The sequence below is a fragment of the Apodemus sylvaticus genome, chromosome 3 (genome assembly GCF_947179515.1).
Source record: "Apodemus sylvaticus chromosome 3, mApoSyl1.1, whole genome shotgun sequence".
Classification (NCBI taxonomy): domain Eukaryota; kingdom Metazoa; phylum Chordata; class Mammalia; order Rodentia; family Muridae; genus Apodemus; species Apodemus sylvaticus.
This window is the reverse complement of record NC_067474.1, coordinates 138,369,582-138,386,331: the sequence shown is the minus strand read 5'-3', so window position 1 is coordinate 138,386,331 and position 16,750 is coordinate 138,369,582. Positions and strand designations below refer to the sequence as shown.

Genomic DNA, 16,750 nt, shown 5'->3' with positions numbered 1-16,750 from the left:
AAGTCCTGAGTTCAAATCCAAGAAACCACATGGTGGCTCACAACCATCCATAATGAGATCTGACACCCTCTTCTGGAGTATTGAAGACAGTTACAAGTGTACTTATATATAATAATAAATAAATCTTAAAAAAACAAAAACAAAATAAAGATTGCATAAAACATTTAAAATGAAAGAAAGAAGGCATAGGGGTGGACATGACTGTCCACTTGAGTGACTGAGGCAAGAAGACAAGTTTGAGACCAGCCAGACCAGCATGTAGAGACTCCATCACAAAGGATCAAAAACAACAATCAAAAAGTGTTTGTTCAGGCTGCAGAGACAGCTCAGCGGTTAGGAGCACTGACTGCTCTTCCAGAGGTCCTGAGTTCAATTCCCAACAACCACATGGTGGCTCACAACCATTTGTAATGGGATCTGATGCACTTTTCTGGTGTGTCTGAAGAGAACAACAGTGTACTCACATATATGAAATAAATAATTTTTTTTTTGAGACAGGTTTTCTCTGTGTAGCCCTGGCTGTCCTGGAACTCACTCTGTAGACCAGGCTGGCCTCGAACTCAGAAATCCGCCTGCCTCTGCCTCTGCCTCCCAAGTGCTGGGATTAAAGGTGTGCACTACCACCGCCCGGCTTGAAATAAATACATCTTAAAAAAATAAAAAAATAAAAGGTTTGTTCAGAAGAAATGTTGGGACAGGCAAATCCATTGGGACAAAGGGAAAAAGGAGAGAATGGTTGCTTGTGAGAAGAGGCTCCGAATGCACAGAAGGAACCCTTCCAGAGGTGGCAAGAGTGTGAGATTCTACCAACTTTGCACTTAAAATGAACTACTTGGCTATATGTAAATTATAAAGTCACTAAGTCTCCTATTTAAAAAGAATTGGGGGGCTGGAGAGATAGCTCAGTGGTTAAGAACACTGGCTGCTCTTCCAGAGGTCCCCACAACCATCTATAATGGGATCTGGTGCTCTCTTCTGGTGTGTCTGAAGACAGCATCTGTGTATTCACATACACAAAATAAATAAATAATTCTTTAAAAAAAAAAAAAGAATTGGGGCCTGGATCGTGGAGATTGATTAACACTGGTTGCTCTTCCAGGGGGAAGGGGTTCTATTCCCCCCAACAGTAAGGCAGCTAACAACTGTCTGTAAGAGTCCAGTTCTGATGCCCTCTTCTGGCCTCTATGAGTACTTCATGCATGTTTTGTGAATCTGTACATGCAGGTAAAATACCTGTATGTATAAAATAAAAATAAACAAATCAGCCCAACAAAGGTCAAGGTTAAGTGAGACCCTTAAAAAAAAAAAGAAAAAGAAAAAGCCTGGACTTCCTACAGCCCACTCAACAAGCTGGCCGTCCCAGCACAGTCCTGTAACCCTAGCTCCAAAGCTGGCGCAAACTGGAGGATGACTGGGCTTGCTGGATTCTAGTCCAGCCAAGAAAACATAGACTCCAGGAGAGATGCTACCTCATAGGAATAGGCGGAAAGAGGACAAACTGTGCCCTGTTCTGATTCCCATGTGTACACAGATATGTGTACTCACAGAAACATGTACATGCCAGGCGGTGGTGGCACACGCCTGTAATCCCAGCACTCTGGGAGGCAGAGGCAGGCGGATTTCTGAGTTCGAGGTCAGCCTGGTCTACAGAGTGAGTTCCAGGACAGTCGGAGCTACACAGAGAAACCCTGACTGGAAAAAGCCAAACAACAAAACAAACAAACAAAAAACCAAAACCAAGGGGCTGGAGAGATGGCTCAGTGGGTAAGAACACCAACTGTTCTTCCAAAAGGTCGTGAGTTCAAATCCTAGCACCTACATGGTGGCTCGCAACCATCCAAAAAGAGAAAAGACATCTGATGCTTTCTTCTGGTGTCTGAAGACAGGTACAGTGTACTCACATATAATAAATAAATAAATCTTTAAAAAAAAAAAACCCCAAACCAAAACCAACCAAACAAAAAAAACCCAGAAGCATATACACATTCACACCAATACTCACACACAAATCTAAAACAAAAATAGACAGATAAGCCTTGGTGATCCTGGCATAGGAAGAAAAATTTTCTATTTTATTCTGTTATTTTAATTGAAGTGTGTTTATATGTGTACATGCCAAACCCAGAGTCTTAAAAGGTGCTCTATCGGGGCTGGAGAGATGGCTCAGTGACTGCTCTTCCAGAGGTCCTGAGTTCAATTCCCCACAACCACATGTGGCTCACAACCATCTGTAATGGGATCTGATGCCCTCTTCTGGTGTGTCTGAAGACAGCTACAATGTACTCATAAATAAAATAAATAAATCTATACAAAACAAAAAGAAAGAAAATAATTTAAAAGGTGCTCTATCATTAAAACAACCCCCAACCCCTTAAACATTTTTAGTTATACTTAAGAACCTTTTTCTTGTTTCTTTTCCTAGTCACCATGTAGCCAAAGATGATCTATCCTGCATTCCTGCTTCACCCCAAGTGCTGCGATTATAGGCATGTGACAAGCAGGTGTAACTATGTTTGTTTTTCTGTAAATCAGTTTATACTGAGATAAACAAACCCCTCCCTTGGAGGTGAGCAGGAGACCTAAGCCATTGCTATTCTCCCTCAGCCTCAGTTCTGAAGCCTCCCTTCCAGCTAACTGCGACTCAGGGCTCACTCCCTGATAAGGGCTTTCCATCAGTCACCAAACCCCACCTCTTCCCTTCTGGCTGCTACAAGTCTCGTGATCTCCTGGCCCGATGGGGACGAGTGTTCAGATCAGCCTGCTCATTTTACCCTGCTAATCCATTATTCAGACCCAGCCAGAATGATCTTTCTTACACTGACCCTCCAATGCCCCCGCTTCCCCATTTCCCAGGGCTGCTCACCAGCAGGGGAGGTCTGTTTAAATTGGCATTGACTTTTGACCACCCGGGCTTTCTGCCTGCCATTTTATTAGCTTGGCACTTCTTCCATAAGAAATTGCTTGTGCTTCCTCAAACAGTCTATGTGTTTAGGTGTCCGGGCCTTCCCCTAGTTATTTTCAAGGCTTAGACTGCTCTGCCTCAACAAGTATTCATCGAACTTGTAGCAACCATTGGTGTGCAGGGAGCCCGGAAGGCAAGTGTGTAAGAGGCAGCAGGTCCTTGGTTGGTGGGAGAAACAGAAGGTAAGCCTACAACTTAGAAGATGTGTTAGAAGCACGCATGTTGGGTATTCACAAAAATGTGTTGAAGTGTTATGCAGCTGCTGAGATGACCCTGCTGCAGGGGGCTTGCTGTCATTTTCTCACGGAGTCCTGAGTTCCATCCCCCCCAAACATATCCGAGCCCCCAGCCCCACTTGGTGGAGAGAACTGACTCCCAGAAGTTGTCCTCCACTGTGGCATGGCAGACAAGGCCAGCCTGGGCTACGGAATGTGCTCCAGGACACTCAGGGCTACTCAGAGAAACCATCTCAACAAACAAACAAACAAACAACCCCCCCTCAAAAAAAAAAAAAAAAAAACCCAAGGGGGCTGGAGAGATTTAAGAGCACTGACTGCTCTTCCAATGTCTTTCGAGTTCAAATCCCAGCAACCACATGGTGGCTCACAACCATTCGTAAAGAGATATGACACCCTCTACTGGTGCGTCTGAAGACAATTACAGTGTGCTTAGATATAATAAACCTAAAAAAAAAAAAACAAAACAAAACAAACAAAAGCCACCACAACACACACACACACACACACACACACATACACACAAAGTTGGCGCGCCTGTGTGTGTGCTGATTGGCTCACACCTGTCAGCCTACCTTTCTGAAGGCTGAGGCAGGAGGATCAGCCTGGACTATACAATTAGACCCTACTCCTCACCCCCTAAAGGCTAAAGGGTGCCAGTATCTTGATCTTCTGGTGATTGTCATTGTGACCTTGGGCAGATGCCTCTGAGAAGGCGGGCCCAAGGTTAGGGAGGGTTTCTGGAGGTACTACACTTTCACTGTTTCCTCTTGGCAGCCCCCTCTCCCCTCCACCCCTGCGTCTCCGCCTCCAGAGACTGCCTCAGCCACCCAGGCGCATACCTGCCGCCTCAGTTCAACCGCAGAGCCAGCGGCCAGGCTCGGGCGGCCAGCAGGGTAGTGCTCCGCCCCATCGCCCCACTTCAGGGGACAGCCCTCTAGCTCACTCCCGCCCCCGCCAGTGAATCACGAGAGGCGGGGCCATGACCCATTCATGCTGGGAATCGGATCCAGATGTTCTCCCGGCGCGTGCAGCTGCATTCTTGCCTTTTTTGGCAAAAAAACGTGCGGCCGTGAGCGGATTCTGAGCCGCCCCCACTAATCCTTGGGAAGAGAGGGAAGGGGGTTGAGGGTCTGGGCCCAACTGGGGATCAGAACTCGGTGCTTGCATGTCGGGTTGAGGCAGGGCTGTTGGGGGTGGGGCAGATGTGTCCCAGACCTAGAAACCCACTGCCACTGCTCTTTCTGGAACCTCTCCCAATCCCTCCCTTGCTCAGAGGAAAAAGCCCTCGCCAGCAGCGGGGAGGTTGGCCAAGCTCAAGAGGGACCGGTGTGGCTGCCAGAGGGGATCCTCTTCCTGAGGAGAGAATCCCCACCCCACGGCCCGCCCCCTAGGAGGTTTACAAAAGCCTGAGTCAGCCATGGAACCTTCCTCCAGCCTCTCGACAAATACACGGGCGCCCGTGCTCCCTCACACTGCTTTATTGCAATCTCTGGAAACAAGGCCGAGCAACCTTCCTGCTGCGCATCTCTGGACAGCATGGGGCTGAAATATAACACGCTACTCACAGGCTGGACAGCACCCTGTCCCTTACAACCCTCTAACCAGGGAGCCCCAAATCTGCTATACATACATAATCTGCAGCTCAGAGATAGCAGTGGGATGGGGGTGAGGTCAAACCGGGGGTACAATCTATTTTTGAAGACTTCTTAGGCACCTGCAGAAAAACTAAAAATCTACCCTAGAAGTCTAGACTTAAGGAGGCCTAGGCCTCAGAGTCCAGGTTTGGAGGGCTGGGGTGTCAGCGCCTTGATGTGGGGAGAACTCATTTCTGAAATCCAGACTTGGAGAAAAGCTTAAGTCAGGGGTGTTCCACAACAGCCCAGACTTGGGGGTCCGGGTCAGGGAGCACCAGTGGGGTGTGTTAGAATTGGGTGACTGAATCCTGAAGTCCCCATGAGTGGGGAGTTGGGAGAGGCCGGTTCTAGGGAGGGGCTGGGCCCCAGAAGTGGTTCAGAAAAGGAGCCATAGTCTTGAACCCTTGGTCTGGGAAAGAGGAGAGTCAGGAGCCTCGGCTCAGGGCCCTGCTTGGCTGCAGCCCTGGCACAGAACTTGGTCTCCATCTGGTACAAAGCCTTGGCCCACCAGGGAGGTGGAGCAGCGGGCACAGGAAAAGCAGCCGTGGTGCCAGTGCCGGTCTTCGAAGGACACGTACTTGCCTCCACCGAGTCCTGGAGGAAGGCTGGAGGTTAGTTCTGCAGGTCTGGGGGCGCTGCCGCCCCTCAGCCTCACCCGGTCACATCCTCGCTCTTACCTGCGCCCTCACCGCTGCTCCCACCTGTGATGGGGCGCTTGCAGCTGCTGCACTTGGGTGCAAAGAATTCTCCAAAGCAGGCCACACAGTAGGGGTCATCATCCTGAGAGGTGAACTGCTGTCCTGCAAGGGGCTTCTGACACCCAGTGCAGACCAGGCACTCTCGATGCCAGGGCTGATTGCGGTATGTCACTCCACCCTGGGTCAGCGTCTGCGGGGGCATCATCCATCAGCAGGGGACTGAGGATTCCCACCCACGACAGGTCTCACCCTGGATTCCCGGGCCCAGCCCCCACCTTGCTGCAGCGGGCACACCGAGGAGCAAATTTGTTCTCATAGCAAGGCACGCAGTAGTGGGCACCCTTGTCAGGCACGAAGGAGCGGGAGCCCAGTGGCTGCTCACAGCCACTGCACAGAAAGCAGTGTTCATGCCACGTCTGACCTCCATACTCCAGCTTCCGGGACCCTGTGGGGAAACAGGAATCCCACTTAGACCTTGGCCCAAACTCCCGACGGCCACTCTGCCATCCTTCTCCAAGCTGTCCCCACTGCTGCTGTAACTTGGTAGAGTTGTATCCATGAGCACCAAGCAAGACTACTACCATGTACATTACACATGCCAGCCTCTCCTGGTACAGCACATGCTACATGTGTGTTCAATTCCCATGTCTTTAACAGGACTATCTTAACATACACATAAGTCTCTGTGTAAAAATATACGTTGTCCCAGTACTTGTTAAATAAGCCATTATATACCAGAACTACCAGCGTAACACTCAGGCAAGATTCCATTATCCACACAAAGCCTAATGCCCAAGGATGACAAGTTCAGTACGTGCTAAGCCTTTGCATATCCTAGGTCTAGCGTTCTGCAATAGAGAGACTGCTATTGCTCCAATAGCAATATGTGCTAAATCTCCGCATACTCAGGCACACAGGACACCATACATTTCAAGCCCAGAGTTAGATCTCTGCCCCCAAAACATCAATGCAGCAAGCCTGAGAATCTCAGTACACCAAACATGTGGGTCTTCACACACGCTGACGCCTGTGGGTGAAGCATGTCAGTCACTATATATAGCTGCAGAGTCCTTAGGTGGTCCCTAGGCCTACTGGTCCGATACACCTTTGGTACCTGCCAAGTTGTCATGTGCAGAGCTGGGTGTGCCAATCCCTGTGTGCATTAAGCTCTCAAGAGCATACACGTACACCGGTTTCACACACGTTCCAGGAACATGTAGTGTGTGTAGGTCTCTACCCACATCAACCCCCACGTATGCATGAGACGGGCGGGGTGAAAAGACCTGACTCAGCAATTCCCAAACCCTGGGTAGAGGCTCTGGGACATACCAGGCATGACCGTCTCCCCACAGGCAGAACACTGGGACGAGAAGGCTGTGCAGTAGCACTCGTTACAGAGAAGCTCGCTGTCCTGACAGGTGAAGGGCTCGTCGGCGAGGGAGCGCTGGCAGCGGCAGCAGCGGAAGCAGCCCTCGTGGAAGTGGCGATCCTCATAGAACAGTTCCTTCGGGAGACAAAGCAGGGGTGCTAGCACCGGGGCTTGGTGGACTTATCTCTGACTCTCTCCCACCAGTCTTCATCTCCTCTCACCCCTGTTGGGTCCAGTCCTTACCCTTGAATCATGCCCGATGAGCTGCTGGCACTCAGCACAGGTGTTGGCGAAGGTGTTGTCATAGCAGGGGACGCAGTAGGGGCCGCTGTCTGTCTGGATGTATTTGCGACCGTACAAGGACTCGTTGCATTTTGCACAGTCGAATGCCTCGCTCATGGTGGTGGTGCCCAGTGAACCCTGTTAGGAAGATGGGCAGAGTTCACCTAGAAGGACTATAGCACAGCCCTGGATAAAACCTCTTTGCATTCAAAATAGAAAAGGGGGCACAAGCCCGGCGGTGGTGGTGCAGGCCTGTAATCCCAGCACTCTGGGAGGCAGAGGCAGGCGGATTTCTGAGTTTGAGGCCAGCCTGGTCTACAGAGTGAGTTCCAGGACAGCCAGGGCTACACAGAGAAACCCTGTCTCAAAAAAAAAAAAAAAAAAAAGAAAAAAGAAAAAAAAAAAGAAAGAAAAAGGGAAAAAAAAGAAAAGGGGGCACAGAAGATGCTAGATCAGAGCAGGTGGGAGCGGGGGAGGACTGCTCTGGGGACCCCAGAGCAGTCAGCAGTAGGCTCAGGGTATGCTAGAATCTTCTATGCTTCTTTCTATATTTGACTGTGAGGATAGGAAGGGGTCAGGAAAAAAATCAGGAAGCAGAAGTTGTTTTCTTATCTAGGCCCTGACTGATCTGGGGGGAGGGGGCTTTTCCTGGGTCAGTGACTCATTTCCTGCCCTAGCCTGAGGTTTGGGCTGTCCCTAGGGTGCCAAAGGCCAGGACAGAGGCCACCAACCCTACTGCATATAGACAGCATTCTCACCTCCTGCCTCCCAGGATACAAATCATAAGAGTTTCGATTAGGGGATATTTATCTAGACTTCCGATCTGGGGAGTTTTAGGTGGAATGAGCTATTCTGTGTGCTCTCTCCCCCAGCCCTGGCTCCCTACCGATGCAGGAAATAGTGCAATGCTAGAGAGATGCTTGTCTGATGAATGGTGCATGTCAGTGAGAGAAGCCGGGCCTCCCCTCCCAGGAGAATCAGCCAAGCAACAAGAACCTGAGAGGCTCAACTTAGGTTCAGTCAGGAAGGAAACCCTGCAAGCTGGAGACAGCCGAACTTCCCCAGCTGGACCCTCATCCGCATCCCTACCACCTCTGCTGTGTCTCTGGTCACACCAACCCCGGGCAGTCTTGGCTGTGACATCTGCTGCAGCTGTGGCTGCGGGGAGGCCCAGATGTCAGTTTTTTACTAGCCAGAGGGAGAAAAACAACGGGGGGGGGGGGGGGACCCTGAGATGCCCGAGGAGGCAGAAGGGAAGTGGAGACACACAGGGCCGTGTGCCCCTGGCCATCTTCCACCAGGTGCCTGTGCTCGCAGCTCTGCAAGGCCCCCTGCATCTGGACAGGCGGCCTCTGCCGCCCTTCCCTGGTTTCCCAGGCTTGGAGGGCAGAGTAGTGAAAGCTGAGAAAGCAGGAGCCCTGGGAGCCCCGGTGGGGTCCCTTCTTAACTGGGGTAGTAAGACAAGAGGAGTCCTGAGCAGCGCTGTGGCTGCAGACACCCAGCCCCCCACCAAACCCCAGACACTTTCCATTTTCTCAGGAACAAAGCATGTTTGTGGGATGAGGTCACCCACGCAGCCGCCTCTGGAACAGGAGCAAGGAGAATGGGGGGGCAGGGAAATGGGGTTCCCAGTCTCTTCTGCTGGCCAATTCCAGTCTCCCCGGCCCCAAAGTCAGAGTTCTCCAGCTCCACCCTCCTCCACTAGGAAGCAAGCTTTCACAGGGCTGGGGAGTGAAGAGCCTCAGGACCCACAGGAAGGAAGGGGATGATGTCCTTGTCGCACAGGAGACTGGGGGAAGCTAAAGGGGGGTACACAGAGGAACCTACCATCCCCCTTCTCCATGGCTGCCCTGGCTTAAGATGAAGGAAAGGCCTTCTCTCCCTTCCTCCCCAGCACACACACACACACACACACACACACACACACACACACACCTCAGGAAGTACAAGAAATTCTCACCAAACACCTTGGTTTGCCTCAGAGTTCAGACTTCAGGCAGCAACAGGCGTCCCAAACCTGAAGGGCCCCAAACCTGAAGGGCCTATCCCTTCGTGGCTTATGAGTTTGCACTTTTCCTTCACCAAGGAGGGAGAGCACCCGGTTCACACCCAAAGCAGGACACAAGGCCACGGAAGCCGGGGTCTTCAGAGTGGAGAGTCCTCAGGTAGGGGTCATGCTGAAGGGTGGAGAGCCCCTCCTTCTCTCTCCCCTCTCTGTCATTCAGGGCCTGGTTTCCTCTGGCGCAGCATCTGAGGATTGCCTGGGCTGTCAGCCACTGGACACCAGACAGCAATACAGGTGGGCTGTGGCCATGCGTCCGCTTGGGAGTCCTTCCTTCCGGGCTTGGCTAGCAGCAGCCGCAGCTGCTACCCTTCCAGCCCAGGCTAGCCCTGGACCCACCCCCTCAGAGCCAGTCACCACAATGAGATGAGGCACCCCAAATAGGGAATGGGTGTGCCTTCTGCTTCCGTCCCAGAATCGCCCAATCCTTAGTCTGTGTCTCTAATGAGGACAGAGTGAAGGGCACCACCAAGGCCCACTTGTCTCTCCTCATCTCTGTCCCTCTTCCTTCCAGTCCCCCTCTCCCCAGGCCCAGCTGGGGGACTAAAAGTGTAAGCTGGGAGACAGTTTGTATGCCTGGTAGCAGGTGGGGGTGGGGAGTGAGGGAGTGAGGGGGACTGGAGGGATGGGGGGGTGAAGGGGGTGGAGCAGGAGTAAGAGGGGGGTAGTTTAGAAAAGACCATCCAGATGACCCCAATCTGCTATTCCCACTAGTACACATATCTCCATACCTGACTTAAGACACATACACACACACAGACACACACACACACACAGACACACACACACACACAGACACACACACACACACACACACACACACACACACACAGAGGAGTAAACTTCTTAGAGCTAAGTGGCAGGATAGCTTTCTGTATGGTGTCCAGTGTATAACAGCTTGCCCGAGTCACAAAATATAAACCTGACTTGAAATCCTGTGACCTTGGGTACACAGTTTTCATTCCCTGAGACGGTTAATCCATCTAGTTAAATGAGATACTATTACTTCCCTCTCCTAGGCCAACTGTCAAGTTTAAATGTGATAATCCCCAAAATGGCAGGGTCTGTAGCCTTATGTAAGTAAACGGTAGTCACTTGTATTTTTACTACAAGCCCCTCAACTCCTACTGGAGCCTGGCAGTGGGTCTCAGGCAGGCCTGAAGTAGGAGTTGACCTGAGATGTGACCTTGGGAGTCTCAGTGAAGTCTGAGGAAACCACTGGTACCAATCATAGCTCTAGCCCAGTCAGCTGAACATGGGGGTGGGAACTTTAAAGATCTTAGAGATGGGTAGTTCCCAGGGGCACACACTTGCTTGATGTCTTGTCATTTACAAAATCCGTGCCCCAATGTCCTCTGCATCACAGTTCACAGAAAGGCAGGACAGAGTATAGCTCCCCTTCAGAGCTCAGCACAAGACACTAGGGGCAGGCTAGGGGCACGGCCAAGGCTGGTCAGCAATTGGAGCAGAAGTGTCCTATCCCTCAGTGGGGAACTCTGCCTAGAAATGCTTTGATTGTGGTGGATGGGGCAGTCAGTCTTGGGGGGGGGGCGGTGAACAGGGGATGCACTAGAGCTGTCTCTCCTCCCCGGCTGCCAGCCTGCCACTGGAAGACACCCAGAAGTCTTTCCAATGACCCATGCCAACTGCTCAGTCCTGTAGTACACTCCCCCTTCCCCACCCTCCCCCACCCCAAGTCCTGGAGGTCCCTGGCCAGACCCCACAGCTGTGACCCAGACACGGAGAAGACCCCTCCCCCTTGACGAGAGACTTAGGGGAGAAATTAGAGCCCCCCCCCACCTCCCCAACCAGGCACCAATCCCAAAATCTTCACCACCCCTGTTCCCCACAAGGCCTGGAAGTCAAATCAGTTTAGGGAGAAGAGGAGAAGGGAGCGGATCCAGCAGCTGCTCGAGGACAGGAGAGGAACATTTCATTCACCCCAGAGTCCCCTAGGGCTGACGCGGAGCATCCAAGATTTGAGTTTAAAAATAAGTTGGCGCTGCCTTAGCGGCTGTGTGTGTACCGGGACTCTCTTTCTTTTCCTCAGCTTCACGGCCTCAGGTCCTCGGCCTCCTGGGGGATGGGCTGGCTAAGAGTCAATTTCCCCCTAGCCTCGCCTCCACCCTTTCAGGCCTGGGGCAGCTGTCAGGGAACGCACTAGGTGTCTCTCCTCAGTGAACCCTAGCCTCCACTCCGTCCCTCTCGGTACCCCTGGGCTGCTGTCTTGGTGTTTGGGTGAAGGTGTTTGGAGCTGTGTCCCAGGAGGGCCTCGACCCTGGGGAGTCTATCCCCGTGCATACGAGCCTTGGTCTCTCAGCCGTCTCAGACCTGAGAGTCTCTTTAGGCCTCAGGGAGACAGATTTAGCGCAGGTCTAACGAGCTCCAGCCTCCGGGCCCTCCAAGGCCCGGCGAAGGGCGCTAGCAATGAGTTCCCTGGGGTCATACATTTGCTTCTTAAAATGCTCCCCAGAACCCGGCTCCCCGCCGTGCCTCGAGAGGTTTATCCGGCCATTCTCTGCCCTCGTTGGAAAAGGTCCTGGTAGCCTCCTGGGGCGCACGTCCTTGTCTGTTCTACCAGGCTCCCCAAGAGCCTCAGTTTCTCCAACCCTGCTGATCGCTGTCGCTTTTCTAGTTCAAACTTGGTCCCCATCCCCTGCAACTCTGGCGGCCCCCGCCCGGCCCGGAGGCGCGGAGCGGTGGGGTCCGTGCAGGCGCTCGGGGTCCCGAATTCGGGATGTCTCAGCAGAGGACAGGGGTGGGGGCCCAGCCAGCGACCCCGATCCGAGAGCAGCAGCGCGGAAACTGGCTGAAAGCTGGGGCGGGGGACTCTCACCTCGAAGCGGGCGCGGGAGCTGGGCGCGCGTGGCTTGGGAAGCGCGGGAGCGGATCGCCCGGCGGCTCCTACCTGTGGGCCGGGCGGAGGGGGCCGGAGAGAGCCACGGCGAGGGAGCCGGCTGCGACAGACTGTGTGGGCGAGTGGGCGCGCGGCCCTAAGCCGCCGAGGAAGTGCGCGGCCCGCCCCGCCCGGACCCCGCCCCCGGGCCCCCAAGCGGCCCGCGGGGCCAGACCCCGCCCCCTCCTGCCTGCGGCGAGCCCAGCCCAGTCGAACCTGGCGCTCTGACCTTCTCGACCACTCCTTGCTCGCCCCTAGCAGCTTAACCAGCCTCCTGCGACCCTCGGACCCCAGGGCGACTGCTGGAAGCGATCCCAGGCCAGGGGTGCCGGGCTCCTAGGACTAGCTAGAGTCCATCTGGGCACCAGACCCCCTCCTCTTTTCCTTCTAGCTCATCCCCCAGATGTTACACTAAACCTTAGTTTGGGAAAGAGGCCTTAATCCATGCTGCTGGAGGCGTGGTTTTGACTGGGCCTTAACAGTGTAGATGAAGGATTTTTTTTTCTAGAAACTTGGGAGGGGGGAGGGGGGGAAAGAGGGAGGGAGGGCTTCTAACCTCCTCAATTTCAAAGAGCTTTATTCTACAAACTGGTGGCGAAGCGCAGGCAACGGTTAACCTCCCCATCCTCAGCTGTGTCCTGGCACTGAGGTTACTATAGTGCCCAGGAATAGTTTTGACTTTTCAGGCTCTTGGCTTTGGGTTTCTTGAGAGGCCATGTGAACAGACTGAGTGGTTGAGTTGATGCAGGCAGGGGTGGTTAAGGGAGGGAACTTGTGCAGTTTCTGACCCTCCAGCTTCTACCCTATTCTGGGAAGGGAGGCCTGGCGCCTGCCAGGGACACGAGGCCCATCCAGGTCCTTGAGGCCACCACCCCTGGGATCCTCAGGCTTGTCACTAGGAATAAATAGCCTTGATCTGGAAGGCGGGGGTGGGGGTGGGGGAAGCTCTGTTGTGCTGTTTGCAAAACAAGAGACAACAAACTAACCCTTAGTAATAACCTTTGCATCTCCATGGTGATTCAGATGCCCAGAGAGGCTCCCCTGATCCAAGGCGGCTTCCAGCCAAGCTAGTATTTTGGGGAGTAAGACTCTTCAAGGCTGGTGAGGAACCTCCCCTTCTGTAGCATGGGTCTGGTTGCTAGGTCCTAAGACAGCCTCCAGGCCAGGTTTCCTTTCAAAGTTAAAGGATTGCTTAAATGTTGTTGATTCTTAAATTGCAAATACCACGAGGGCAGAGGTTGGGTCGGGTTTGTGTGTGTGTGTGTGTGTGTGTGTGTGTGTTCACTACTGCATTCCCAGTATCTACTCCAGTGTTTGACCTGCAATAAGTGAAGGATGAATGTCACACACTGCTTTCGTTTGGAATCCCCCTGCCACTCCCTGCCAGGCACCTGCTATCAGTAGTGAGCATATAGACAGTCTGAGGGTGGGCCCTTCCTCCAGGACTTGTCTCCCAGGTCTAGGGACTCTATGACATGAAGTGGGGACAATGATGGGAAACTGTGCTATCTAGTTTTATGTCAACTTGACACAAGTTTTTTGAAAGGAGGAAACCTCAATTAAGAAAATGCTTCCATAAGATCAGGCTGTAGGACATTTTTCTAATTAGTGATCGATGGAGGAAGATCCAGCTCCAGCTCAGTCCACTGTAGATGGTGCCATCCTGGGACTGGTGGTGCACACCTTTAATCCCAGCACTTGGGAGGCAGAGACAGGTGGATTTCTGAGTTCGAGGCCAGCCTGGTCTACAGAGTGAGTTCCAGGACAGCCAGGGCTACACAGAGAAAACTTGTCTCGAAAAAAGCCAAAAGAAAAGAAAGCCACGAGGAGCAAGCCAGTGAGCAGCACCCCTCAGTGGCCTCTGTATCAGCTCCTGCCTCGAGGTTCCTGCTCTGTTTGTGTTCTTGTCCTGATGGCCTTCAGTGATGCACTATGAAGTTGAAGTACAAGTCAAAGAAACCATTTCTTCCCTAACTTGCGTTTTGGTCATGGTGCTTCCTCAAGGCAATAGAAGCTATAACTAGGGCAGAGCCTTCAGGAAAGGAAGAATTACGAGTGAACAGTAAAGGTGCTTCATCTTGCGATCTTTCTTCTTTTATTATGGCTTGAAGTGCTACTAAAGGACTTTGCCAAGAGTCAAGACTATGAGCTTCCAGTTTGCACCATTCCCTAACACTTTACATTCATGAACTCACGTAATTATCCAACAAATGTATATATACATATATACATATATATGGTGTATATGTGGGTGGTTTGTATATGTATGTGGGCTCACATGCGTGTGCTAGTGCTAGTGCACCTGTGTGCTCGTGTCGGAGGTCAGAGGACAACCCTCTAGAGTCGGTTCTCTTTAAAAATACAAAGGGGGGGGGGAGGCGAGATGGCTTGGTGCCTGGGCCTGCTTGCTATTAGCTTTCTAACACCACGACTAAAAGCAAGTTGGAAAGCCAAGGGCTTATTTCAGTTTACAATTCCACATTGCAGCAGTTCACGGGAAGTCAGGGCAGGAACTCAGGCAGGGCAGGAGCCTGGGTAAAAACCCTGGTGGAACGTGCTACTTACTGGCTCAGCCTGTTTTGTTTGTTTGTTTGTTTTTGTTTTATAGCACTCAAGACCACCAGCCCAGGGGTGGCACCACCCACAGTGATCAGGTCGCTCTACATCAACCATCCATCAAATAAGCTTACTGTAGGCTTTAGGCTTCCCCACAGGCCAATCTGGGGGGGGGGGCTATTTTATTTTCTTTTCTTATCTTTTTTTTTTTTTTTTAAGATTTTTGTGAAATGATGGTTACAGTAGCTCCACCTTTTTAAAAAAAAAAGATTTATTCATTCATTATATGTAAGTACACTGTAGCTGTCTTCAGACACTCCAAAAGAGGGTGTCAGATCCCGTTACAGATGGCTGTGAAAAACCATGTGATGTGGTTGCTAGGATTTGAACTCTGGACCTTCGAAAGAACAGTAACCATCTCTGCAGCCCCGGGGCCATTTTCTTAACTGAGCAAGGAAGAAGGAAGCTCAATTCCTTTAGTTTGTGTCAGGTTGACATAAAATGGAGCCAGTATATTGCTCCTCCAGAAGACCCGAGCTCAGTTCCCAGAATATAGATCTGGCACCTGGGGCTGGAGAGATGGCTCAGTGGTTAAGAGCACTCACTGACTGCTCTTCCGGAGGTCCTGAGTTCAAATCCTATCACTCACGTGGTAGCTCACAACCATCTGTAATGAGATCTGATGCACTCTTCAGCTTGTAACTCCAGCTTCAAGGAATCTGATGCCTCTTCTGGCCTCCTCAGCTAGAAACACAGGTGACATTCACTCACATAAAGGCAAACGTATACATATAAATAAAAATAAAATAAATTCTTTTTTTTTTGGGTTTTTTTTTGGGGGGGGGGTTGGTTTGTTTTCAAGACAGGGTTTCTCTGTATAGCCCTGGCTGTCCTGGAACTCATTCTATAGACCAGGTTGGCCTTGAACTCAGAAATCTGCCTGCCTCTGCCTCCCAGAGTGTTGGGATTACAGGCGTGCGCCACCTGGCTCAAATATAATAAATTCTTTAAAGGTAGTGTGTGTGTGTGTGTGTGTGTGTGTGTGTGTGTGTGTGTGTGTGAATGGATAGATGCACACGTAGGAAGTCAGGGGATACTTGTGGATACTTCTTTCTTCTTACCATATAGTTCCTGGGATAGTCGGGCTTAGTGGCAAGGGCTTTTGCCCACTGAAGCATCTTGCTGGACCTGGAGTAGAGTAGATTCTCCCAGCATGGGTTTGGGTCAGGAAGTAAGCTCAGCAGGCTCTCACACCAAGTGTTTTTACCACTGAGCTCTCTCACCAGCCCTAAATATACATTTCTAATCTGCTTCTTAAAGGTGAGAAAAATGGTACTTGATTCAGTGGCACAGATACTAAAATTAGCGTGATACAGAGATTAGCATGGTCCCTGTGCAGGGATGACGTGCAAATTCATAAAATAGTCTGTATTTTAAAAACAATTTTTATGATTTATTTTTAGTTTATGTACATTGGCGTTCTACCTGCATATATGTCTGTGTGAGGGGGGTCAGAACCCCTAGAACTGGAGTTATAGGCAGTTGTGAGCTGCCACATGGGTGCTGGGAATTGAGTCACAGTCTTTTGGAAGAGCAGCCAGGACTCTTAACCATTGAGCCATCTCTCCAGCCCCTTTAAATAAAATGTTATTGCATAATTATTTGTCCTATCAAAACCATTTAGGTTTTTTTGTTTGTTTGGTTTTTTGTTTTGCTTTTTCGAGACAGGGTTTCTCTGTAACCATTTAGTTTGTAACAACAAACAAATAAACAAACATGGGAAAATGAGCTGGGCGGTGGTGGCACACACCTGTAATCCCAGCACTTGGGAGGCAGAGGCAGGCAGATTTCTGAGTTCGAGGCCAGCCTGGTCTACAGAATGAGTTCCAGGACAGCCAGGGCTACACAGAGAAACCCTGTCTCGAAAAAAACAAAAAATACAAAACAAAAAACAAACAAACAAACAAACAAAAACATGGGAAAATGGAGGCTGGACCTGTGGCGGTCTACACCTTTAATCCCAGCACTCAAGAAGCATAGGTGGACAGATCT

The 16,750-nt window shown here is 51.3% G+C and overlaps 1 protein-coding gene and 1 non-coding gene across 5 annotated transcripts; one reads left to right on the top strand and one right to left on the bottom strand.

Annotated features, from left to right (window-relative positions):
• Positions 1-4,663: 4,663 nt before the first annotated feature.
• Fhl3 (four and a half LIM domains 3) lies at positions 4,664-12,268 on the bottom strand. Of its 4 annotated transcripts, none has more exons than XM_052177301.1 (6): positions 12,155-12,268; positions 7,146-7,322; positions 6,863-7,037; positions 5,809-5,978; positions 5,513-5,723; positions 4,664-5,429 (listed from the first exon to the last, which is right to left on the bottom strand). In XM_052177301.1, exons 2-6 carry the CDS (start codon positions 7,299-7,301, stop codon positions 5,275-5,277), a joined length of 867 nt encoding a protein of 288 aa, XP_052033261.1. In that variant the 5' UTR covers positions 7,302-7,322; positions 12,155-12,268; the 3' UTR covers positions 4,664-5,274. The 4 variants fall into 4 exon arrangements, with proteins under 4 accessions (XP_052033261.1, XP_052033259.1, XP_052033262.1 ...); XM_052177299.1 differs by having other exon boundaries at positions 12,083-12,267; XM_052177302.1 differs by lacking the exon at positions 12,155-12,268 and adding an exon at positions 9,152-9,598.
• Positions 12,269-16,030: 3,762 nt separating this feature from the next.
• On the top strand, positions 16,031-16,134 carry LOC127681851 (U6 spliceosomal RNA). Its single transcript, XR_007977206.1, has one exon. It is a non-coding gene; the product is annotated as a U6 spliceosomal RNA (small nuclear RNA).
• The last annotated feature ends 616 nt before the right edge of the window (positions 16,135-16,750 follow it).